Genomic DNA, 26,950 nt, shown 5'->3' with positions numbered 1-26,950 from the left:
GGAGAATCCCATGGACGGAGGAGCCTGGCAGGCTACAGTCCACAGGGTTGCAAAGAGTCAGACAGTGAGTTAGCACACAGCATGCATTATTAAATAGGGCACGTTGAACTAGAATTAGTCCCAATATGCCTTCAAGTTTCTAATAATTCTGGCAGATTAAATAAAAGTAGAAAGTACATGGAGAACTCTTGACACAAAGCAGCTGTAGAAATATCTTATAACAACTCTTAAAAGAAGCAAACTTTCCTAACAATAGTTCTTTTTTGAAACTGACAGCAAAACACAAAAACAAAAAATGACCCATGTAACCATCCTGGGAAAAGAGAGAGCTCTGTAACATGCCATGGTCATCTTTCTGTGATTCATCCTAGCAAGGGTCTGCAAGCCCAGACCTGCGTTAGAAACTAACAAGAGAGTATGATGCCATGAGGCTGGTCACCAAGGAGCTTTGGAAGAAAAACTGGATGCCAAGAACCCACAAATGTGCCATATTTCCCAAGCAAGTGTCTAAGTCTGGACATCACATGTGACTTTTTAACTTAACCATGTCAGCTCTGCAGATTTAAAAACCATGTTCATGTCACATGTACTTCTATAGTTACTTCTGAGTTCCCGATTCTATAATTCGACCATGGTCGCTGACTCACTTATTACTAACTATAAATCACTTAAACGTTTAGCTGCTGGATGTGGGGCATTCCCAATGTTTGGCTAAGTGGGCTGAGTGAGGCGGCCGAAGCTTTGTGGCTAACCTTTCAGGCTGGAGAGCCAGGCTGCCTGGGTTGGAATCAACTTTCTCTACTCACAAGCTGTGGTGAGTCATTTACCTTTATATGCCTAACTTGTAAAATGACATGAACATTTTCCTTTTAGATTTTTTGGTGAAGTTTAAATGAGTTGGTATTTGTAAAATGCTTATAATAATATTGCCAGAGTAAACACTGTTGTCATTATAAGAAGTTATTTCCTTAAACCGGTAAAAATCCTCAAAATCTGTTGCATGGGAACAATCTGGAAGGCTTGTTAACACCCAGACCCCAGGCCCCATCCCTGCAGTTTCTGATTCTGTGGGTCTGGGATGGAGCCTAAGGATTTATGTTTTGTTAACAAGGTCTAGGATCATGCTGACGCTGCTGGTCCCAAAACCACACCCTCAGAAGAAAAACAGCATTTAAACCCAGTGCACTGGTAATCCCTTTCAACAAGAGAGGTTTCTCCAAAATTGGCCCACAGAAATCAAACTGCAGGTATCATAGGTTATCATTGCTACCTCTCAGCCTTCAGACCTGACTCTGGGGACCCTCAGACTTGAGAAGAGCTCGCAGTGATTAAAGCCAAGTCCTTACACTCAACAGGTGGAGGAGATAAACGTGGGTAAGGTCCCGCAGCTGAAACTGCCCGGAGCAACAGTCGGAATGCGCCTGAGAAATCCTGGGAATTGGAAAAAAGCAGAGGGAACGAGAAGCGAGCAGGCATCCGTGCGTTCTCAGCAACAGAACTGGGTGGTCGTTTATTATCTGTCTGTGCCGCGGGGCCTCGGCTGGGTCCCAGACACGTGTCAGCGTCGCCCCGCCCGCCGTCCCTGCCCCGGCTCCGGACGGTCCCTGGCCGCGCGCAGCTGAACTCGGGAAATGCCAGCGGCGGGCGCCCCTGGGTCACCTGGGCGGAGAGGTGAGCGGCTCCGTCCGTCCTTTGCTGGGAAGAGGAGAGGACCGGCGCCCGCGCCGGCCAGGGACTCGGCCTGGGAATGCAGCTAGTCCTCTGCCCCAGTCCCGGCAGGGCGAGCCGCGAGGGAGGGGTGAGTCGGGAGGGGTGGAGCAAGGGCCGATGAGGGAAGGAATTAAAGCAAAAAAAAAAAAAAAAATCACCTCTTCAGTGACTGCTGCCGGACAGAAGGCACACTCTTAGTAAACAGTCATCAGTAGGGAGACACCCTGATTGTGGGCATTTGTGATAGATTTGCCCGTAAAGGCTACGGGAGGAGAAACTCCTGGGACTTGGGGATGAAATGGAGTGATGGGCATGGATACACCTACATTAGCAGCTTTAAGGGGGACTGAAGCGCGCTGCTGAGGGAGGAGAAAGAACACTTGGAAACCTCCACTTTGCGCTTTGTTTCTGTAACAGCAGCAGAAACACTTCTGACGGGCGGCTCTGGGTTCTGTACGCGGCAGCCGTCCCAGCGCCTCCAGGTCTCTCTGCAGAGCAGGGCCCCTGAGCGGTGATCAGAAAGGGCGAGCCACTCGCCCACCTGGGCAGCAGGGCACGCGCCCTCACTCAGCGGCGGGCACAGTTCTCCGTTTCTTGGGAAGATTTTCAGGCTTCGCCTATGTCAGGAGGGGATTCAGGACGACGACAGAAGAGCTCAGGTACGGTCAATTTCTATTCCATTATATACATTTTCAGGTTTAAGTTTATGGGAATCCACTCCCATGTATTCAGACTTTTGGTCCTCTTTGCAGTAACGCTCAAGTGGGCAAACCCAGAACTTCTGTTTTTCTGGCTGAACGACAGAACTGCCTTCAACCTATTCTTTTCTCTGCTTACCTAATTATAGGAAGGTGGAAATGCTGTCTCCAATCACATAACATTTATTTAAATATTTGGTAACAGTTACAATGACAAAAGTGGCCATCTGATTAAACCAGTATTAGAGTTTAATTTGGGCTAAATTCTAATTCCGTGGTATTTCTATCTATATGAAGATACAGCAATTCGGCATTCATGTTATTTTAAATGCAGTTTATAGTTAAAGGTTGGTTGCTGGTAGAATCTAAAAGAAACCATTCTATGAAGATCACTTTTCTTAGAAAAGCATAATAGAGATCTTATTATGTCTTTGAATGTTCTGAATTGCAGGCAAAAATTTGGTTTGGATCCCTGGGCTTGCCTCACATGTGGGTACCAGATACCATTTTTTCCAACAAGCTAGGCATGTTTCTTCCCTGCTTATGCCCCCACCCCCTCTCCCACGGCAGATGTGAGGAGAAGGGACCAAGGGAAGAGGCAGAGGGATGTTCTAAGCAGAGCAAAAACAGCATCGTGCCCGCGAGGGGTCAGCATGGTCCACTGTAGGGCAGGTATAAGGCTCAAGCCCTCTCAGCTGGTCAGTTACTATTCGCTAGTCATCATTTGGCAGTGACATGTATAATTTGTCTTTTTTTGGCAAAGACTTAGGACATTAGGAAGACATTTATTCATCCTTTCAGTGATTACAGCTCTAACTAAAAGTTAGAAGTTTTTGAAGGTTTAAGAAAATGAAAAACCAAACATGCTCGGTGATAAAACATGTATTATGAAACTTCACACACACGCACCCAATAAAGAAAAGGCTAGAAGGAATAGAACAAAATGTCATTGATTATATCTGGGTGGTGGGGAGTATAAGTAATTTTATTTTCTTTATTTGACTTATTTACAACTTCTAACTTTTCAGTGTTGCACACGTATTAGCTTTATAATCAATTTTTTTAAAGTCTAAAAGAACTAATGTATAAACAGGAAAGTAAACTTTATGTATTTCAGTTGTCACAATATCTCCATTATGCTTTCCATTTTCTTTTTTTAATGAATCCCTAAGTAAAAGGGATTCCTAAGAAGTGAAAATCTGTAAAGGAATTTTCACAATAAATACCCTGCTTGTCACCAGAGTCCAGATGAGGCCAGCACACACCATGGCTTTGTAGTTAGCTTTACCATAAAAGTTGCAAATGAAATTGGTCCCTGATAACCTTGCAGGACGGTCTCCCAGATTACCAGTTACTGTGTGTGGTCTACTGGAACTCTGCTCAAACCGTATTTATAACTGAGGTATGATGCTCTTTCAGGATGAAGCCGAAAGGCAGGGGAAGCCCCAGCTTACTGCTGTCCTTCACTGCAGCCTGCCTGATAGCCCTCCCCAGGGGCAGGGCCTGTCCTCGCCGCTGCGCCTGTTACCTGCCTACAGAGGTGCACTGCACGTTTCGGTACCTCACCTCCATCCCAGAGAGCATCCCACCCAACGTGGAACGTATCAATTTAGGGTGCGTGCGGGTGCTTGTCTTGCTTCCTTCTCAAGGAGGGACTGAGTACACTGGGGATGTCCCCCAAACAGTTGTGACTTTGGTAGATTAACCACAATCCTTTTAATATTTTCCTTCTGAAATGAGTGCATGAGGATCTTAAGCTTCCTGGGGCAATGAGAAAATTTTCCCTGGTAAACTTTTACTAGGGGAAAATTTTTCTAGAACCCAGTCATTCATGGTAGACTGAGAGCCCCGTGATTATAGAAAAGCTTCATTTTGGCTCTATTTTTGCTGAGTATAATATAGCTCCTGCTAAGAATTAGTTATGATAATATCCGTAAGAGGGAAGTGTCCTCCTATATATATGGACAGTTAACTAGATCTTTTTTCTAAGGCTTTTGGATTTTTTTTCCCATAGAAACTGACTTATTTAAAATACTTAAAAAAATGCATAAGTAATTAAATCTGCTAAAAAGTGACTGTATTTTAAAGGTTGGTGAAAAAACGTGTGTGAACGAACGAAAAGGCAGACTTAACATCTTTTGACTAACTTAGTGAGCACCTGCTATGGACCAAACACAAGGATGGTACCAGGGATACAATGAAGAAGGATACATTATTCATGTGTAGAAACCAGTTAAAGTGAAAAGTACTGATGTATAATCAGTACAATTTAATAAGAATTGTAATACAGCATACGAAGTGTCTTGGAAACAATCACTACTGGTAACAGCTAACATTAATTATGTCCTGGCATTGAGCTAAGCACTCTTCATGAGTGCATTCATTTAATCCTCAAAACCTGTTTCAAGTAGGTTCTATTATTTGCATTTTATAGACAAGGAAACTGAGGCAAAGAAAGATTACGGATTTTTTTTTTTTTTTTTAACCCAGCATTGGCCCTACTCCCAGGAGCCGGGTACCTGAGTTCATAATCATATCTAAATTTGACTTCAGAGCCTAGGCTTCTTAACCATTGTTTCATAATGATGAATTCTACCTGGGAGGACGAGGGGCAATGTCATTAGGGAATGGGCTGGGTCTTAACAGTGTTCACAAATAGAGAGGGCTGGAGTCAAGGGCATTCCAACCTGAAGAAACAACATAGCATACAAAGGTTTGAAAATGAGCAGGGATGTAGCATGTTCCAGGAATGTGGGTAGGATAATTGCAACTGAGACTGCAAGGGCTGGGTGAAGGGGTTGACCTTCCATGGCACCTGATGAATTTCAGCATTTCAAGCATTGGGTTATCTCCTTAGAGCACAGGGAATCTTTAGCAGGGTGTGTGTTTGTGTGTGTGAGGTGGGGAGTGAAATTCAGTTTTGTGTGTGCATTTGTTGGGTTTTGCTTTGACATTTGAAATTTAATTGGCAGACATATCTAGAATGATGTTCTTATTTCAGGTACAACAGCTTGGTTAGATTAACAGAAGCAGATTTTTCTGGCCTGAACAAGTTGGAGTTACTAATGCTACACAGCAATGGAATTCACACAATCCCTGCTAAGACCTTCTCGGATTTGCAAGCATTGCAGGTGAGACTGATTGGGAAGGGGCAAGTTAAGTGCCTCCAAAAGCTACCTTCCTAGAGAACCCCAAAATTAACATTCTGTACATCAGACATAGACATCAAGGGAAAATGTCAAAGAACTGATTTCAAGTGGAATAGTATGTGGAAATTAGAATAAGAAAATTCTGATTTTCTTCTACCTTAGGCTCACAGAAAGAAGTATTAATGCCCAGGGATTACTGAACTTTGAAAATGTAATTCTTAAAGGCCACTTCTAGTCATGTTTATCTGGAAATTGAATGTAGTTTATAAAATAATTGCCATCTTTACACAGAAGTTAGTTTTTTGTAAGCAATATATTTTTAAAACATCTTTTTGAGTATGTTTTTATTTTTAATTGGAGAATACTTGCTGTAGAATGTTATGCTAGTTCTTGCTATACAACATGAAATGAAGTGAAGTTGCTTAGTCGTGTCCAACTCTTTGCGACCCCAGGGACTGTAGCCTACCAGGCTCCTCAGTACATGGAATTTTCCAGGCAAGAGTCCTGGAGTGGGTTGCCATTTCATCACCTATAAATATCCATATATGTACACCCTCCCTCCCACTGCCACCCATCCCAGCCCTCTAGGTCATCCCAGAGCATCACTGAGCTATATGGCAGCTTCCCAAGGCCATGTTTTACACATGGTCGTGTATACACGTCAATGCTACTGTCTGTTCCACCCTCTCCTTCCCCTGCTGCATCCACAAGGCCCTGCCCTGCAGATCGATTCAGCAGTACCATTTTTCTAGATTCCATATATATGTGTGTTCATATATGGTATTTGTGTTTATCTTTCTGACTTCACTCTGTATGACAGATGCTAGGTTCATACCTCATTACAACTGACAATTTCATTCCTTTTGATGGCTGAGTAATATGCCACTGTATTTATGTACCCCATCTTACTTGTCCATGCATCTGTTGATGGACCTCTAGGTGGCTTCCATGTCCTGGCTATTGTAAATAGTGCTGAAATGAACGTTGGGTTAGATGTGTCCTTTTGAATTATGGTTTTCTCAGGGTATGTGCCCAGTACTGGGATTGCTGGGGTACATGGTAGTTTTATTCCTGGCTGCTTAAGGAACCTCCATACTGCTTTCCATAGTGGTGGTAGAGCAATATATTTTGTAAGTTTCACTTTACTTTTGCATTGCTTTATTTAGAAAAATTTTTTTAAGTTATGAGGACTTCTAAGTATGCATCAAATATTTTAAGAATTACTATTCCAGTAGGCAAGAAAGTAGAAAGTAGGAAGAACTCTTAGGAACAAGAACAAAGGGAATGCAGGAAAACATCAGGCATAAAGATTGGTATGTCTGCTGTAAGCAGGACTTGAGGCTTTAGAGAAGTTAATTCAATTTATGATGTCTGTTACTTTTTAAATAAATTAAAAAGTACAACTACTGTTCAGAAGTACAACCTGATTTTAAATTAGAAAAAGATGTCTCCCAAAGGTCCTCATAGATGAGATATAGTACAGTAAAGCAAACGGTCAGTTCTACCCTTAGAAAAGATAAATTGCCAGTGTACAGTGAATCTTTTCACACCACATCAAGGCTGTGTAAAGCCATAGATTTAAGTCTAGATAAGTGATTATGTTGATTTGGTTTAATCAGGCTTTATTTGCAATATATATCTTCAGCAGATTAGATGGAATTTCTTCATGGAACTCACACATGTTTTTCTTGACCAGGTTTTCAACAGATATTGATGAACACTGAGTTTGGTAATATTTGGGCCAAGAAGTTGTTCCATGTCGCCAAATTTTCTTTGCTTATTAGGAAACTTAGCATTCCAGAAAAGCATTCTCAACAGAGATGACAGATTAGGTCAAATCAGGAAAATATGATAAGAAATCATTGCTTTTACTAGCATTTTTTTTTCTTTTTGGGAGAAAGAGTATGCTCAGCTGGTAGCAGAGAAGGAATTGGAGAATACCCAAGCGCTACTGAAATATTGAAAAATTATCTTAACTTCAATTAAAATCACATTACTCTTAATAGCTAAAGACTAAACAAAAACAACCCCAAACGTCTGTCAGCTCATAAATGGATACACAAAACATGTTACATGTATAAAGTGGGCTACTACTCAATAGTAAGAAGGAATAACTGAGTTACATGCTACAACAGTGCTAAGTCCTGAAAATAAGGCTAGTTAGAAAAAGGCAGGCACAAAAGACCACATATTGTATCACCCATTATTTTAAATGTTGAGAATAGGCAAAGCCAGAGAAACAAAGTAAATCAGTAGTTTTCGAGGAGGAGGGGGGAAATGACTTGTTTCACCCATATTTCCACCCCACTACTTTTCTACTTCATTGCATTATTTTGAGATAAATCTGATATATAATGTTTCATCTGTAAGTACTTACATATATATATATATATATATCAAAATTAGAGTCTTTTAAAAATAAGTGTAAAATATTGTTTTACCTTAAAATTATAGCATTAATTCATCAATATCATGAACTGTTCGAGTGTTCTAATCTCCCTGATATTCCCATATTTAATTTTCAGGTAGTTTGTAGAATTAGGATCCACACAAGGACTGGATAATCTCAGTGTATGTTTTATTATGAATATGCTTGTCCTTTTTGTGGTAATTCCTTTGACAAAATAAGGGTGTTCTTTGTGTTCTTAGGTCTTAAAAATGAGCTATAACAAAGTTCGAAAACTTCAGAGGGACACTTTTTATGGCCTCAGAAGCTTGACACGGTTGCATATGGACCACAACAACATTGAGTTTATAAACCCAGAGGTTTTTTATGGACTCACCTCTCTCCGACTGGTGCACTTGGAAGGGAACCAACTCACTAAGCTTCATCCGGATACATTTGTCTCCTTGCGCTACCTCCGGATATTTAAAATATCTTTCATTAAGTACCTATACTTGTCTGATAACTTTCTGAGCTCCATCCCTCAAGAGATGGTCACCTACATGTCTGATCTGGAAAGCCTTTATCTTCATGGGAATCCTTGGATCTGCGACTGTCGACTGACATGGCTGGCTGTCTGGTTACGGGAGAAGCCAGGTACCTACAATACTTCTTGTGTTATAATTCAATAAATGGAATCTGCCTGGGGGTGTTTTACTAGTGAGGGTAGGTCAAAGTAAATTTAGCTGGAAAGAAAATGAAATCTCAATAATTCAGTGAGAATGAACTGTCTTAATTAATCAATGAATAAATAATTCCGGTCAATTATCCAGTTATCACTTCTGGCTTTTAGCAAGATCGGGAGCTAAGAAATGTATCATGTGTTACTCTTCCCTGCTTACCACAAGGCACAGAAACCCTTCCCTCTTCTTATTTTCCTTTCAGTCATTTGGTCAATCCACATGTTTTGGAGTTTTATCCAAGGCCTTGTGCTCAGTGAAGCAACCACCAAGAGCTCTGTGTCTGCCCTAACTACACTTCTGGTGGGGATACAGATCAGCAACCAGAATGTAAAACGTGCTTTGACAGCAAAGTAAGAGGCAAGATGCATCCAGTCAACAAGTAGTTACAAGAAGTCAGAGAGAACATAGGGATGCAAAAGCGATTGTGGAGCTTACACTCTTTTTGAGAAAATGGGTTAACAACTAATCGCACTATTTCAATTAATCAAGTCTGTAGGGAATGACTGAAAGGAGCCCACTGGTTTTGACATCTAAGTGGTGACTGATTGGCAAGAGCCAAGGAGAGCTGGATTGTTATGCAGGGGTTGGGGAGACCGGGTTGAAGTGAGGGAGGAAGGGTGACCGCCAGATGGAAACATGCCATCACTCAGGACTCTCTGAGCATCAAACAGACATGAGCACATTTAAGCTAAGGAGAGATTTTTGAGAGAGAAGGTAGCAACATTGCAGAAAGAGCAGAACCTCAATTGAGCCAGTCCCCTGCACAGGCTGGATGGCAAGAGACCCAGCCATGGGTGGAGGGGTTTTCCTTCTTTGTTAAGTTGTAGGATAGGTGACTAAGGAGGATGCTAGGAAGGGGTCAAGGTTGGAAGTCTGAGAAAAGTGGAAAAAGTCTGCAGTTGCTGTGGTGAAATATATAGATACATACATACGTTATGTATGTGTAGATACAGTTAGTTAATATAATTAGTCAAAAAGTGAACTGCTTTAGGCCAAAAGACACCACCTTTGCACTCCAGGAGTTTGCAAGCTTGCAGGTAAATATGCTCAACACATAAAAAGACAATGAGGCATGGGTGAAAAACGGCAGAATGTTTATACTGAAAATTTAGTTCTATAGAAGCCAGAATCAGTAAGTTACTTCTGCCTTGAATAATATACCGAAAGAAAAGGAAGGAATAATAGGGAGTGAGCAGGAAGGTAATGTGTTTTGACATTGTGCTCGATTACAATTAATCCTCAATTTAGAGATGAAGAAATTGAGGCTAGAAAAGTTGGGTATCTTGGGCTAGTCATCTAGATTCTTATAGATGAGTTTTCTCACCTGTAACATAGGGATACCAGTAACTGAAAAAAATAATTAAAATAATACATGTAAAATGCTTAGCACAATGTGTGACATAACGTAAGCACTCAACAAGCGTGATTACCATGATTTTCACCGTCACCCAGCTCACGTGGCTAGAAAGTAGAAGAGCAGAAACTCAAAGTCTAGTCCTTTTCCTATAATGTATTTGGGATGGAGAAACTGCTGTGTACATAAAAACAGGGTAAGGCTCATGAAGAGGGCAATACGTCGCCCAGCTTGCCTGGCATGGGGTAGTATAGGCTGGCATGGGGTTTTGTCTTTTGCTGTCTGACTTACTTCACTTAGTATGATAATCTCTAGGTCCATCCCTGTTGTTGCAAATAGCATTATTCCATTCTTTTTATGTCTGCATAATATTCCATTGTATATATACCACATTATTTTTACCCATTCATTTGTCAACGGACATGTCTTGACTACTGTAAAAAGTGCTTCTATGAACACTGGGGCACACGGATCTTTTTGAATTAGAGTTTACTCTGGATATATGTCCAGGAGTACGATTTGCAGAATTGTATGTTAACTCTTTTTTTTTCAAGGAACCTAGATAGTGTTCCACGTACTGGGTACATCATCTACAACAATGTAGGAGGGTTCCCTTTTCTCTTCACCCTCTCCAGTCACATCAGCTTCTGCTTTGACTTTTTTTTCATCTACTTCAAGAGACTGATAGTTCCTCATACCTTCAATTGCCTCATTTGGCAGTCCTTTAGTACGTATGTGGTCAGTAGTCAGAGGTAACACAGCTTCATCTGTTTATGGCTATCTTCCACTCCTGGGTTTCACAAAGCTCTAGGTGTTGTTTTTCTAGGAAATGTGGATTTGTGGCCTTTTCTCTGACAGTTACATCACAAATGTTAAATTTATGTCCTTTTATTGTTTCCAAGCCTTTCTATATGCATAATAACTTATTTTATGGCAAGCACAGTGTAATCTTTATGTAATACCAACAGTGCATGTAACTCAGTTGAAGAGAAAACTATACATATAAGTGTCCATGGCAGTATTGGTATGTGTGCCGGCAGTGGCAGCTATATCAAGGCTTCCACCTGGCCAGTCACGACTGTAGGACAACTTCAACTGTCAGACACATCTCAATTTGTAAGCTAAAATGTGGAAGAAATGTGGTCTTGGAATTAGATTGCCCTTCCTTTCTCTACTCTTTCCATCCATTCGCCAGGGCTGGAGATAAACAGAAGCTAGACAGGTCTTCCTACCAGTGGGTGACGAGGGACAGGATAGGAGGAGTGGAAGGTACCCCGAGAACATAAAGCAGGGAGCCCCCTGAGAAGGACTGCTCTTCCAGCTTGTTGACGAAGGAGGGAAGTAGTTGGGCAGTGACGGAAGACAGCCTATCAGACAGCAAGCGTGCTGCAAGTAGAAGAACAGCGTATGCTAAAAACGTGACAGGCTATGGCAGAGCTGAGGACTAGCAGGCATTTCTGTGTGAATGGAATCTGGTGTGATGGAGAGAACGGAAATAATGTGATCAGATTTGCAACTGAGCTAAAATACTTGATGTCCAGGGCTGAGCAATAATCAAACCAAGATGTGAGTATGATTCTATGACGAGGTCTACCTTTAAACCAGAAGTCTACCTTTTTTTGTTTGTTTGTTTTTGCTATATCAGGGTCTGAGCCCAGGCTACGGGGAAGTAGTAAAAGGTCACAGCTGGTTGATAAGTAGGTGGTTGATAAAAGCCTCTTTGACAGGCTTGCTAGCTACCTCCTCTGGGTAAGCTGGGGCTTTACAATTTGCTGAAGAATGCTGAGGAGCCAGATATATATCACAGTGCCTGTCACACGGAAGAGTTTGGAGTCAGAGAGGTTTTTCTCAGGCCTCTGAGGAACTGCGCAATTACAGGAAGGTGATTTGACCCTGTGCAGTCACTTTGTCAAATGAGATCTTCTAAGAAGTACACTGCTTCTTTTACATGCTGTGCCTAAATGCATGATATGGAACAGGATGAAGTCCCTAGCTGTATTTTGTATAAGGTAAAACCCCGTATCTCTTATCAAGTATTGCTGTGACCAGCCATTTAAACAGGCTCACCGGAGTAGTATTTTTATTTTTTTGCAGAGAAGAAAGATTTAAATGACAAATTAGTATCAAAATGAGACTAGTATTAAAGATACTTTAAACAAAAATCCCATGTATTTGGAAATTAAATGTCCACTTTTAAATGATAGGTGTATCTAAGATGCCATGACAAGGAAAATTAGAATAAAAATGAAAAGAGAACTTACCAGAATTTGTTGCATGCAACTGAAGTTGCTCAATTAAATACAATGTGGAATATTGAATAAGATATGAAAACAAATAATGGTCACTAGCATAAAATTTTGTGAAATTTGAACAAAATCTGTACTTTAAATACTATATCACTTGTTAATTTCCTGTTTTGTATTTTTTTTTTTTTTTACAACATAGTATTTCTTTATATTCTCAGAATTGGATTAGAGCCTCAAATTTTTTTTTAAATCACTAGTAAATTTTATAGACTTTTAGCAGTAATACTAGACACCAAAATACATGGAACTATATCAAAGTTTTCAGGTAATATAAATTAGAAATCTAACATTCTATTCATACTAAATAAAATGAGCAGAAACAAAATGCTTTTGTACGTACCTGTATACAGTATATATGTCAGACCTTTCACGGGCTGCCCCATTGCTTGGGCACAGCTTTCCTCTCTCTGCATTAAACCTGGTCCTCCTCACCTGAGTCTACCTCTGGTGCCAACATCATACCGAGTCTTTCTGCACTCTTCTTAATAACCCTCTTTGTTCAGCCACATCCTCACCTCTTTATTGATTGGTTCTACTGGCTTCATTATTTCCAGCATCCATCTTGTTCTCTCCATTCCTATTGAGACCAAGCTAGACCATGCCAAGGTACCTTGTAATTCATTCATCATTCTTTTTAGTAATGGAAAGAAACTTGGGTTTTTAATGATATCCAAGAATGTATAAATGGTAACTTATCAAAGAAGTTATCATTTAAAGGACACTGAAATTCTCTGAGCCTTAAAACATGAAATGGGGAAACAGAACTAAATAATAAGCTAATAAAAAGTGACAAACATAAGTGTATCATTTTGTTTTGCCAGATAAGGGAACTACTCAATTAATGCTGAGTACCAAATATGTACCCCAGGTGCTTTTTAGGCATGGAAAATATAGCTGTGAGCAAGAGAAACAAAATCCTTGTGCCTATGGATGTAATATTGTGGCAGGGTATATAGACAATAACATTTTCAGAAATCAATCCAAAGACAAAAAAAAAGGAAACACTAAAATTTCCAAATTGTTTCAAATTCTAACAAAAGTTACTTATTCAAAAGGTTTAAATGTTAATTCGTGAAGAAGCCACAATGGGCAATAATTGTCATTTTTTTCTAGATATCATAAAATGCAAAAAAGACAGAAGTCCCTCCAGTCCTCAGCAGTGCCCGCTTTGCATGAACCCCAGGACCTCTAAAGGCAAGCCCTTGGTTATGGTCCCAGCGGCAGCCTTCCTGTGTGCCAAGCCCACCATTGACCCCTCTCTGAAGCTGAAGAGCCTGACTGTTCCAGAAGACAGTGGTTCTGTGTTGGTCTCTCCCCAAGATTTCATGGCTCCCTTCGGCTCTCTGACTTTGAATATAACAGACCAGACTGGAAATGAAGCTAACATGATCTGCAGTATTCAAAGGCCGGCAGTGACCTCATCCATTGCATTCACTGCAGAAAATGACAACATCACGCTGAATGCTTCACTGTCAACATTTCTGGTGTGTGACATGGATGACAGCCACATTCAGCCAGTCTGGCAGGTTCTGGCTTTGTACGGTGACTCCCCTCTGATCCTAGAAAGGAGTCACGTGTTCACTGAAACCCCACAGCCCTGCCACAAATATAAACAGGTGGTACTGAGGCCTGAAGACATCTTTACCAACATTGAGGCTGGTCTCAGAGCAGATCCCCCGTGGTTCATGCAAGACCGAATCTCCTTGCAACTGAACAGAACTGCCACCACCCTCAGTACACTGCAGATCCAGTACTCCAGTGATGTCCACGTCACTCTACCAAGGTCAGAGAGACAGCCGGAGAGACACCGGTGGACCATGATTTCCAGAGATAACAATACTAAGCTGGAACGCACTGTTTTGGTGGGTGGGACCATTGACCTAGACTGCCCTGGCCAAGGAGAGCCTCCCCCACATCTGGAGTGGCTTCTGGCCGATGGAAGTAAAGTGAGAGCCCCTTATGTGAGTGAGGATGGACGAATCCTGATCGGCAAAAGTGGAAAACTGGGGCTCCAGATGGCTGATGGCTCTGACACCGGCACATACCACTGCGTAAGCACAAACGGCGACGACGCAGACGTCCTCACGTACAGGGTCACCGTGCTAGAGCCCCGCGTGGAAGCCCATCAGGAAAATGGGGCCCGTCACACGGCTTCCGTCGGTGAAACGCTTGACCTTCCCTGCCGTTCTACCGGCGTCCCGGATGCCTCTGTTAGCTGGGTTCTCCCAGGAAACACTGTGCTGCAGCAGTCCTCAAGAGACAAGCAGATTCTCGACAACGGCACGTTAAGACTACTGCACGTCGCTCAAGACGACCAGGGTCACTATCGCTGTGTAGCAGCCAACCCAGCGGGGGTCGATTTTTTAGTCAACCAAGTTTTGGTCAAAATAAAAAGGGAAAAGTCAGCAGAGCGTAACACAGAAACAGATGGATCGGGGTTTGATGAGCCCAATTCCATGGGTCGGCTTCAGGATCCACCGGCTGCACATCTCCCCACGTCTCCTCCCATGGGGGCTGAGACTGGAACACATGTCGGGAGCCCAAGTAAGAATCCCAAACAGCGGGTATTAACATCCCAGAGGCGTGGAGCGTCAGCCAGCTGGCGTTCCAGGGAGCACAGGAGGCAGCTCCCTCCCTCTGCCCAGAGGATTGACCCACGGCGCTGGGCAGCGCTTCTGGAGAAAGCTAAAAAGAATGTGATGCCCGAAAAGCAAGAGAAGACCGCAGGAAAGCCACCTTTGCCAGTCACCCCAGTCCCGGGTATACCCGGTGAGGAAGCAGACTCATCAGGCATGCTCCCTCCAGATGAGCAACCTATGGTCCCAGCAACTAAAGCTCCGGCCGTTCTGACAAGGACAGTGGCTGCAGATTCCAGAACATCACCTGGCGGCCCTGTGACAAGTAAAACTGCGGGCACCCCAGTCGCCCCACTTGTGAGTCCACAGACCCTATCACCTGAAGAACCAAGAGATTTCAGACCATCTACTACTATTAAAACTCAAGTCACGCCAAAGAACATAAACCCAACCACATCAGGCGAAATGCAAGACACAACCAACCCAAATTTACCCGCTGTGTTTCCTCTACTAACGGAAGCAACTCCGTTTCAGGATGCTGACGACGTGGAGAGAAAAAAAGGGCCCTTGCAAACTGCATCCCCAGTAACAGTGGGGGCTACAGCGATCAAAGATATCCATATGCAAACGCTGAGTAATGCTGCAGGCCAAGCTGGTATATTTTCAGGGTCAGTAAACGCCACAAAGAGTCATCAGAGATCTGTAACAGGACTTGGTGAACCCAGGAGCCATCACGCTCCTCCTCACAGTACTCACAAACCTCGCACCACTAAGCTCCCTTCAGGCCCACACACTGCTGCTCCTTCTCCGTTACATATTCCAAGAAAGAGTACAATGAACGGTCCGCTGTCCAGGCGCTTTGGAAGATGGCGCAAAATTTGGAGCAGGGGGCGAATCATCAGCCCATCCAGGACACCAGTTCTCCGACCGCACAGATTCAGCGTTGTACGGCCCACACCCAGAGGCTCTTCAGAAGAAAGCACCACTGCATTTCCAGCCCCAGAGATCAGTGCGGCGTGCCCATCCTGTTCTCCCAGAGAAAGGCTCACCGCTGAGGAGGCAGCGCTGTCTTCTCCCAGCTTATCCCCCGTCACCCTCCCCAAAACTGAAATTGCCAGCGTCACAGCAGAAGAACCTACAACTCTAGTTCACAACCCATCATTACTGCTTGAGAACAAACCAGAGGCAGATGCTGAGAAGCCCACCCCCATGACAAAGTACTCCAGTGCTCAAAGTGCCCACGTGACTCCAACCACTGCAGTTATGACTCAGGCAACAGGTACTAGCTCCCCAAGTGGGTCTAAAGCCAATGAGACCACCAGATATTCTGTGATTGTATCACCACTTCCGGGTCCTACCATCAAGTCACCTGTGCCTGCCACTCCAGCTATTACCAGATCCTCAAGGAGGAAAATCCCTTGGCATCAGATCTTTGTAAATAACCATATCCAAAGAGAAAAGCTAAAGAATCAGCATAAATTTGGTTCACAAAGCAGCACAGACACGGTGCTTCCTAAAATATCTCCTGCTTTACCCACAGATAAAGTTTCTCCCTTCCACTTCACAACACGCTCAGCTAGTGTAATGAAAATCCCATCTGTAACACCAGCCACAACTCACCTCAGTCACACTAACACACACAGCCTTGTAAGTCTCCCAACAATGAAGGAGCTGCCCTCCCTACCCATTTACCCTACACCTCCTAGTAGCTCAAGCAACGAATCAAGTACAAATTCCATATCAATGCAAACAGATGTACTGACGACCACGCCTACTGCCCCTGCATCTATCGTTATCAACAAAGCCCAAATAGACAGGCCCAGGGCGCAAAAAGAACCAAGAAAAAAGGAGCCTCAGAAGAATATGAGTGACCCAAGTATCTCTCCCACCCACTCCTCTGGCTTCATTACATCCACCACTGTGACACCTCCTGTTCTAGCAGCAGCGGAAACTTCAGCCAAGCCCAGTGTGTCTGCTTTCACTCATTCTCCTCCAGAGAACACAAATGAAATTTCAGGCACAATTGGTCTTCATCCAGGAAGCTTGAATCTGACAGCTGTACTTCAACAACCATCCCAGGAGGGCACTCGGGCTTTGAAGAATATGACTGCTTCTGAAACCACTTTGTCCAGCAAACTGCAGAGTACCACTACTAGGAACACAATCAGAAACTCAACCAGGAAGACCTTCCTGAGCCCCAGCGCCACTCCAATGCCAATCCCTACCCCCCCTCCCCCGAGTCATCAAAGTGAGGTCGCTGATGATATGGCCACACCCACTTTCAGGATGATGACAGGTGCCATGGTTGAGCCACATGAATCCTCAAAGCACAATGCTACTCCTCAGCAATTAGCAGCAGCATCTCCCCAAACTCACCCAAATGCCAAATCTGCAGTTGGAACCATTCACTTCACCTACTCCAGTCTGTTACCTTCTACTCCTATGCCAGCGCTAGTAACAGTTAAACCACAGGATTCTAAGCTGACTCCCTCTCCCTGGTCAGAAAACCACTTTTGGCACAAGTCACACCCAGAAATTGCTGAAAAAGGCAACAAGCCCGTAGTGAGTGTACTGCCCACCCCAGGCTTGCCAGAGGTCACCACTCATGCTTCCAACTGGGATATACAGAAGAATGCAAAGGAAAGTGGCTTTGATAAAACAGCAGTTCAAAAAATAACAACTTCCGAATTCCTCCCCTTTGACGCTTTATCTAGGGATACATTTGAAAGGCCCAGAATAATTGGAGGAAAAGCAGCAAGTTTTACTGTTCCAGCTAACTCAGATGCCTTTCTTCCTTGTGAGGCTGCTGGAAATCCTGTGCCCACTATCCACTGGACCAGAGTCTCATCAGGTATTTGAAACAGTTTCTTTACACTTAGTCTTTAGTAACAAAACAAGGAAAATACTGTGTGACATTTCAGGGTTACATATTCAAAGAATCAACATGATATTTCTCCAAGACACAGAAACTATTAATATCCTCACTTGATATATGCATGACTTTTTGCTCATTAGGTGGTTTTCAAACATATGTTAAGACCACTAAAAAAAATACTTTTAAAGCAGACCTAGAAAAAGGTCATTGTGTTGAACCGTCTTTTACATTAAAATTAGGGTTTTGTTTTTTTTTAATCCAGAAATAATTTTAGCAATCTGAAGACTAAGGATCTTAATTTTAAATTTATTTGTTCCCAGTAGCCTAACAAAAAAATAGCTCTCCTTTTGTGACTTCCACGTGAGCAATTTGTTTTCCGTCTAAACTTTGATGACCTATGACTATAAATTTCTTTCTTATCAGGACTTGATTTGTCTAAGAGGGAACTGAATAGCAGGTTCCAGGTGCTCTCCAACGGCACCCTGGCCATACAGAGGGTGGACATTCAGGACCGTGGACAGTACCTGTGCTCGGCATCCAATCCATTTGGCACAGACCGCCTCCATGTCACCTTGTCCGTGGTTTCCTATCCCCCCCGGATCAAGGAGAGACGTACTAAGGAGATCACAGTCCATTCTGGAAGCACAGTGGAGTTGACGTGCAGAGCTGATGGGAGGCCCAGCCCTACAATTTCCTGGATTCTTGCAAACCGAACGGTGATCTCTGAATCATCCAAGGGGAACAGACAGGCCCTGGTGACATCTGACGGAACTCTGGTCATCCACAATCTCAGCATTTATGACCGAGGCTTTTATAAATGCGTGGCCAGCAACTCAGTGGGCCAGGATGCACTGCTGGTTAAAATACAAGTCATTGCGGCCCCACCTGTGATTCTAGAGCAAAAGAGGCAAGTTATCGCAGGGACCCGGGGTGAAACTTTGAAACTGCCCTGTACTGCAAAAGGCACCCCTCAGCCCAGTGTTCACTGGGTCCTCTCGGATGGCACTGAAGTGAAACCATTAGAATTCGTCAACTCTAAGTTCTTGTTTTCAAATGGAACTCTGTTTATAAGAAATGTAGCCTCTTCAGACAGGGGCACTTATGAATGCATTGCTACCAGCTCCACTGGCTCAGAGAGAAGGGTGGTAATCATTACAGTGGAAGAACAAGAGACCATCCCCAGGATCGAATTTGCATCCCAGAAATGGACTGAGGTGAATCTGGGGGACAAACTACTGCTGAACTGCTCAGCCACTGGGGAGCCGAAACCGAAAATCACCTGGAGGCTCCCGTCCAAGGCTGTCGTCGACCAGTGGCACAGGTAAACCGTTCCTTTCGGTTGAGGTTCTCTTGGTCTGCTTAGCTTCACAACTTCTGAAATGGAGAGAGTGGTGGAGCGAGGCTTGCAGCAATGTTAGCGCACAGACTCTGCTCATAAAAGTAACTTGCTCTAAAGAGACCTAATCCTTTGGAGATGTATATAAAATAATATAAATTATGTAAAAAGAAAGTTTCTAAGGGCCAATTTCTTGTTGAGTTTATATAGTTAAAAAAAGATTTTTTTTTTTAAAATCTCATTTTCTTCCATACTTGTGACAGTTTTTTAAAACAGTAACTGTGTAAATGTATTTATAATCATTCTATCCAAAAATAAGAGGGAATTTTGTAACACAAACAAGGTCTGGAGAGATGCACTTCATTAATTTACTCTTCAGAGTCTCCTAGTAAAGCATTTTCAACTTTAGTGCAATCTGTACTTCATTTATTCTACCTCAAAATTGCAAAGCACTTTATGAAGTTAAGGCTTCACAAAGCGAAACGTATTCAGGACCTCCATCACACTGATGGTGTCAGACAACATATATACACATACAGACTTCCTCTAATATGTTCTGATTCAGGCATATTGATTTTTATGTTTTCTGTAGCAATTAAATCTCTTTGAAAAAATAATAATTTACTAGATTATTAACTTTTGCTATTTGCATGACTTCATGCAATTATTTTTCACAATATGAAAAGATGGACTGAACATTTCCATTTAATGTTTATGAATAGAAACTATCCATGCAAGTAAAATTATACATGAGTTTATGTGTAAAATAGATTTTTTTTCCTAGTGTCAAAGTATGAGTTGGTAATGGATATAGTTAAGGAATTTTACTTGTGATCTTTAACGCCAAAGTAAATGTTAATTTTCAAGCTTTTCAAATAAGTCATCAAAATTACCTAAATTTTACACTCATCCCAAGTATAAACAGCTTTGGTAGTTTCTAAGGAACTAATTTGAGCTTCTCTTCAGCTGAAGGAGTCATGGTTATGAGTTTGATCTGATGCTAATAAGAATCTTGAAGGGACAAGAGAAACTCTTCACATGCCTCTGTCTGTCAGTCATTATCAGGCTCCTGTAAACCAGGCCCAAGATAATGCTCTTGGAAAACAAGTGATAACTTTGCATGACTCAGGAATGGGTACTGGCTAAACTTTAGGGATATCTAACACAACAAGAAGAATATAGACATACCTTTGATAAGTGTGGAGTGCCGAGTTTTAGAATATGTTCATCAAATTAAACTTATGTTGTTCAAATCTCAAAAAAATTACCTAAATTTTAAATTGAAATTTAGATTTAAAATTTAAAAATGCTGAGTTATGAAATGTAAACTTTACAAGACACATGTTTATGCCTGTCATCTACTGTACATATACCCACTTGTGGCATCACATATATTCAACAGTTTACCAACTTTTATATTTAATTATATCAGCACATCTATTTCTTAATCACCCTGCAGCACATGAGGGTGCTTCTCAATAACCTAGAAACTGCTCATTATTCTGTGTAATCATGAACACAGTTTCACTACCCATGAAGAAACCAACGTAAGAATAGAAGGCATCACACCTGTGACGGGCATTATAAAAAAAGTTCAAATTTTAGGTTATAAAGACAATGTCCAAAATATTTACTAGACATTAAGTCGGTTTTTAAGAATGGAAGAGGTGTGAAAAAAATGTAAGGGAATGTCTTAAAAAGTTAATCCAAAGGAATGTCTAAAACACATTAGTATCTCAGAGAATAAATCTCGATCTAAACAGTCCAACAAATCCTTCAGAGTTTAATAGCAAAGAAATCAGGTAGGCTGTTTGTATTTCATTTTGGGAAAGCACTTATGGAACAAGGAAAGACTGTTCACATTGTGGAAAAGCCAACAGAGGGTGTAAGATCACAGATGCTATCACAGGCCCACCAGAGGTACCGGCATTCTTTTATAAAGAACTACACAGCTTGTCTGCTAACTCGACACTTTTAGTGATTATTCTGCAACTAACCCATTCAAAAAAGCAAGAATGCTCTTTAGTTAGGTGCTTAAGATATCAACAGAAATAAAAAGGGCACTTTTGCTGTTAAATAGAGTCCTTGCTGTTCCCATTTCTTGGTTCTAGAAGTCTGGATTTTAGATTCTAAAAATGAAAATTTTCATCATAGCTACACTCACACAAGTCTACTCCAACATGACCAAAATAAGCAGAATGTTTTACTTTTTTAAAGCCCAGTTGTCAGCTGAACTAAGAAAGCCTTTTCTGAATTTTTTTTTTTAACCATCTCAGACTCAGAACACTATAGGTAGGTCTACCTCCACGACTTTCAATAGGACTTACCTGACCTATGTTTCAGACAGAATTCTGTTTCCTCTGCTTCGGATCTTTGCTTCTCAAGGAGTTTGTTACAAGAACAGAACATCGGGCCCCACCCCAGATGGGCAGAATCAGAATCTGCACTTTAAAAGTATCCCAGGTGGAGAATGAATACACATATATGTATGGCTGAGTCCCTTCGCTCAGTCTGAAACTACCACAACACTATTAACTGGCTATACCCCAACACAAAATAAAAAGTTTAAAGTTTGGGGAAAAAAATATAGTTAGGATGGTAATATATCTGTTGTATAAAAGAGATACAAAAATATCATAGAACTAATTAAAAGTATTTTCATTAAATCAGCATGTGATCACTGAAGCATGTCATTTACTTGGACAAATAAATTCTCCCAGGCTTCTTTAAAAAATATATATATCTCCAGGTGAATCTCATGCATTATAAGGTCCAAGAAACACTGCTTTAAAAAGATTCCAAGTGCTTCATTGTCCATTAATCTTCATAAAAGAATTCCCTTTCTTTTACTCAAGGAAAATGTCCACTTTCCAAAGTCAGTTTTCTCTTAAAAACATCAGCTTGTAAAAGGAAACACAATTCTCACAACTTCTAGAAGTATCAGATTTCGAGGTCAGGGAAGGTCATTTTAAGTCACTGGTTTTCAAAGGGTTGTCCCGCTACCAATAGCACTAGCATCACCTGAGAACTTGAACCTGATTCTCTATCAAAACATGCAATCTGTGTTCTTAAAAGCCGTCCAGGTGCACACTCAAATTTGAGACTGGTCTGCAAACGTAACTGTTCTTAGAGTCTCCTGGGAAGCTTGTGAAACAGTGGGTTACCCAATCCGTGGCCAGATCTATTGGATCAGAATCTCTGAACAGTGAAACCAGTAAATATGCATCTTAAATGAGACCCCATGTAACTCTGACGTAGGTGATGAGGGAGTTGCATTGAGGACAGATTTACAGCCGTGGTCCTCAGACTCTGCTGCACGTGAGAGTCATTTGGAAAACTGAGGCCAAGGTCACATTCCACACCACAAGTCAGAAATTCTGGAGGCGGGACCCAGGCGTCAGCACTATTTTATACAAATAATTTTAATGTGCACCCAAGCTCGAGAAACAGTGTTCTTAGCATCAGGAAAGAATGACAGCAGGTAGCAATGTAACATGGTGAAAAGGGCAAGTAACTACCTCTAAGTACTTTTTTTTTTCCCAGCTGTATGGTGAGGAACTACCTAAAGATTAAAAAATAAATGCAAAGACCCTTGTGGTTTCCACTCTTAAGTGCATCCATTATGATGACTTTCCCTTGCTTTACATGCCAGGTGAAAGCATGGAAAGATCCAGGCTTGAGAAAAGGAGAAAAAAAAAAAAAAAAAGCAGCAGCTGTAAGTTGTCCTATAATAAATACTCTTCCTACTTAAGGTTTTTTGCTGGAAGATAAAAAATGACTTGAGGCTGTTGGACTTGTTTAGCGGTTATGCTGTGAAAGGTCATACACACTTTCACCCACTTTCTTAGCTCATGTTGCCAAAAAACTAGGAGAAACACATGTAATGAATATTTTCACCTATAGGTGTTTTTTATTGCGTTTTTAGCAGTTACTCAGCTGCCACTGGTCTTTCTGGAAAACTGTTTAGTTTTTTCAGGGAAATTCTGCCATCTGGTGGTTCTGCCTGATAACAGCAGGCCGTGTAGTGCTTCGGAGAAAAGGGATGTTCATACAGTTCAACATAAGGCAGAGACCAGAGTCACACTGGACAGCTGCCTGCAGAGACAGATAATGCTTTAGTGTGCTTCTAAGGAATTTTACCTTTATAAAAAAAAGTAAAATTTACTTTCTAACCAAATAACTGATTAATACTCTTTAAAAGGGAAAATCTGGTCTCTTTTCTGAGCAAGTATATTTGTAATGAGAGTTGTTCTTTACTGACATATACCACAAAATGATCATCTGCCATGTAGTGGTCAGGACAGTCATGGGTCTAGGCAATTGGTATTTCTAACATTCTCATCATCATTAAAAACTTTTTAAATTGAAATGCAAAGGAGGTGCATTTGAAGTCCATCTAAGCAATACTACTTGTCTGCACAAAATTTATTTGTTAACTTCATCTTTCAGAACAGCTTAAAAGACAGTAAAGAAGTCGGTACTAATTTTAATTTCACTGCAACGTTTAGTCCTGTGTCAGCTAATATAACTCCCTTACCCTTGCTAATAGCTGCACACCTCAGCCAGTCTCTTCTTTCCTCAGAATGGGCAGCCGAATCCATGTCTACCCAAATGGATCCTTGTTTGTTGGGTCAGTAACAGAGAAAGACGGCGGAGACTACTTGTGTGTGGCGAGAAACAACATGGGGGACGATCTGACCCTGATGCACGTGAGCCTAAGACGGAAACCGGCCAAGATTGACCACAAGCACTACTTTAAAAAGCAAGTGTTTCACGGCAAAGACTTCCAGGTCGACTGCAAGGCTTCCGGCTCACCAGTGCCCGAGATATCCTGGAGTTTGCCTGACGGGACGATGATCAACAGCGCCATGCAGGCCGACGACAGCGGCCGCAGGACCAGGAGGCTCACCCTCTTCCACAACGGAACCTTATACTTCAACAAGGTCGGGATGGCAGAGGAAGGGAACTACACCTGCTACGCCCAGAACACCCTCGGGAAGGACGAGATGCAAGTCCACCTCACAGTCATCACAGCCGCCCCGCGGATCCAGCAGACTTCCAAGACCAACACGAGAATCACGGCCGGAGACACTGCTGTCCTCGACTGTGAGGTTGTTGGAGAACCCGAGCCAAAAATATTTTGGCTGCTGCCTTCCAATGACATGATTTCATTCTCCAAGGACAGGTACACGGTCCATGCGAACGGGTCTTTGTCCATCAGTGGGGTGAGACTGCTCGATTCTGGGCAGTACGTGTGTGTGGCCCGGAACCCCAGCGGGGACGACACCAGAGCCTACAAGCTGGACGTGGTCTCCAAGCCGCCGTTAATCAATGGTCTGTATGCGAACAAAACTGTCATTAAAGCCACAGCTGTGAGACATTCCAAAAGACACTTTGACTGCAGAGCGGAAGGGACACCGTCTCCTCAAATCATGTGGATCATGCCCGAGAATATTTTCCTCACGGCTCCATACTATGGCAGCAGAATCACTGTCCACAGAAATGGAACCCTGGAAATCAGGAATATGAGGCTTTCAGACTCCGCTGATTTCACCTGCGTGGCTCGGAATGAAGGAGGAGAGAGTGTGCTGGTGATACGGCTAGAGGTGGTAGAAATGCTGAGAAGGCCGACGTTCAGAAATCCCTTTAATGAAAAAGTAGTTGCCCAGCTTGGAAAGTCCACAGCACTGAATTGCTCTGTTGATGGAAACCCACCACCTGAAATAATCTGGATTTTACCAAATGGCACACAGTTCCCCAGTGGACCACACAATTCTCAGTATCTAATAGCTAGTAATGGTTCGTTCATCATTTACAAGACAACACGGGATGATGCAGGAAAATATCGGTGTGGCGCAAGAAATAAAGTTGGTTACATTGAGAAGTTGATTGTATTAGAAATTGGCCGGAAGCCGGTGATTCTAACTTACGAACCAGGGACACTGTACAGCTTCAGTGGGGACACTGTATCGATGCACTGTGTCTCCCTCGGAAGCCCTAAGCCACGTGTCCAATGGACTTTGCCAAGTGGCTACATAATAGATAGGCCTCAGATTGATGGAAAATACATCTTGCATGAAAATGGCACCTTAGTCATCAAAGAAGCAACAGCTTATGACAGAGGAAACTACATCTGTCAGGCTCAAAATAGTATCGGTCGGGCGTTGATCACCGTGCCAGTGATGGTTGTAGCCTACGCTCCCCGGATCACCAGTCGCCTGCCCAGGAGCGTCCGCACAAGGACAGGCATGGCCGTCCAGCTCCACTGTAAGGCTCTGGGGGTCCCCAAGCCAGAAATCACATGGGAGGCGCCTGACCACTCCCTGCTCTCCGCGGCAAACAGAGGGAGGACACGGACAAACCGGCCTTTTCACCCACAAGGTACCCTAGTCATTCGGAATCCACAGACCTCGGATTCTGGGATATACAGATGCACAGCAAAGAATTCACTTGGAAGCGATTATGCAACAACTTACATTCAAGTAGTCTAACAGAACATAAAACTGCCTGAACAAAGTCAACATCTGGACAGAATTCAGTTTTTGGAAGAAGTTTAATCAAAGGCAGCCATAGGCATGTAAATGAATTTGAATACATTTACAATATTAAATTTATAATAGACATGCAAAAAAAAAAGGACTTATAAATAAATGCATTATGAATTGATACTGATTTTTTTTAAATGGATCTCAAAACAAACTTTTAACTTAAGGCACTTTTATTTTGCCAACAAATAACAATGAACAGTAAGAGGAAACTCTTGACCATAAAGTAACAAATGTCTAATGTACCTGAATTCTTCATTAAAGAATGGACTTCTTTTTCTCTCACTCCTGTTTGCCTAGTGTCCACCTTCTAGCAATGTTACAAGCGTGGCACTGAGGACAGGACACAATGGAAAAGACTAAATTTGCAGTCTTGACGTAAGTTTGCCATCCTAATGTATAAATATTGCAGTTGGTTTATAAATATTTTACTAAGACCCAGAGAAACTAAGCACTGAACTGTTCTATAATTCACCATTTTGTACATACTGAAAATTTTCATTGATGGGGAATACAAAAAAAATGTTTTAATAACTGCATTTAAAAATAAATGCAGGCTGACTTTTCCTCTTGTAAAAAGCAACTTAACACCCACACATCAAAAATGTGAAAAGGGGGTTGATAACTTCTATCCCAAATAAAGCCATTGAAAAGCTTTTAAAATACATCGACACTTCTTTATAACTTCAAAATCTAGCTCAGGCACCCCTGGTTTGGAATTGTTCATAAGGAAAATCTTCTTAGGAGGAATCACTGCTTTATGAGCATTTATTTCATTAAGTGAGCATCCTTTACGTGGTGGGGAAATGTTTGGGGAAATCTGGATTGAATACATAGAGTGTCACTGTACTGAAAATCTGATCAACTCTACAAAATCTTGCTTTTTGTAATTCACTGAATTTATTTATATCACATGCTTAATTCAACCCGAATTAAGGACATTATGATTAATCTTTTCTAGAGGCTAGCATTTTCCAGTGTAATTTCTTCAGCATCTATTTAAATATCTGTCTATTATTTAAGAAGAATTATAGGAGCCTTAATAAATGAAAAATGAGAAAATGCCATCAGTCTTGCTCAAGTATCTCAGCACACAAAATTGAGAACTATGTTTGCCCCTGTGTATCATTTCAGAAAGATGGGGGGTGGGGGACACTTCACTTGTCGTCATCACACCAAGTTTCGGCATGCTCCACCTAAAGAGGTGACCTGTTTCCTACTGTCTCTGATTTTGGTATCCGGTGACCACAAGTGGTCAAAGGATACTCATTCTAA

General features: G+C 42.1%; 1 protein-coding gene across 1 annotated transcript; it reads left to right on the top strand.

The window, feature by feature from the left end:
- Positions 1 to 618: 618 nt before the first annotated feature.
- Positions 619 to 26,740, top strand: IGSF10 (immunoglobulin superfamily member 10). Its single transcript, XM_043874752.1, has 9 exons — positions 619 to 814; positions 1,356 to 1,671; positions 2,128 to 2,369; positions 3,828 to 4,022; positions 5,410 to 5,539; positions 8,207 to 8,597; positions 13,457 to 17,770; positions 18,218 to 19,115; positions 23,713 to 26,740. Exons 4-9 carry the CDS (start codon positions 3,829 to 3,831, stop codon positions 25,619 to 25,621), a joined length of 7,836 nt encoding a protein of 2,611 aa, XP_043730687.1. The 5' UTR covers positions 619 to 814; positions 1,356 to 1,671; positions 2,128 to 2,369; position 3,828; the 3' UTR covers positions 25,622 to 26,740.
- Positions 26,741 to 26,950: the final 210 nt, after the last annotated feature.

This window comes from Cervus elaphus, chromosome 19, assembly GCF_910594005.1.
Source record: "Cervus elaphus chromosome 19, mCerEla1.1, whole genome shotgun sequence".
NCBI lineage: Eukaryota > Metazoa > Chordata > Mammalia > Artiodactyla > Cervidae > Cervus > Cervus elaphus.
The sequence above is the reverse complement of the archived record's forward strand: the minus strand, read 5'-3'. Positions and strand labels throughout refer to the sequence as shown.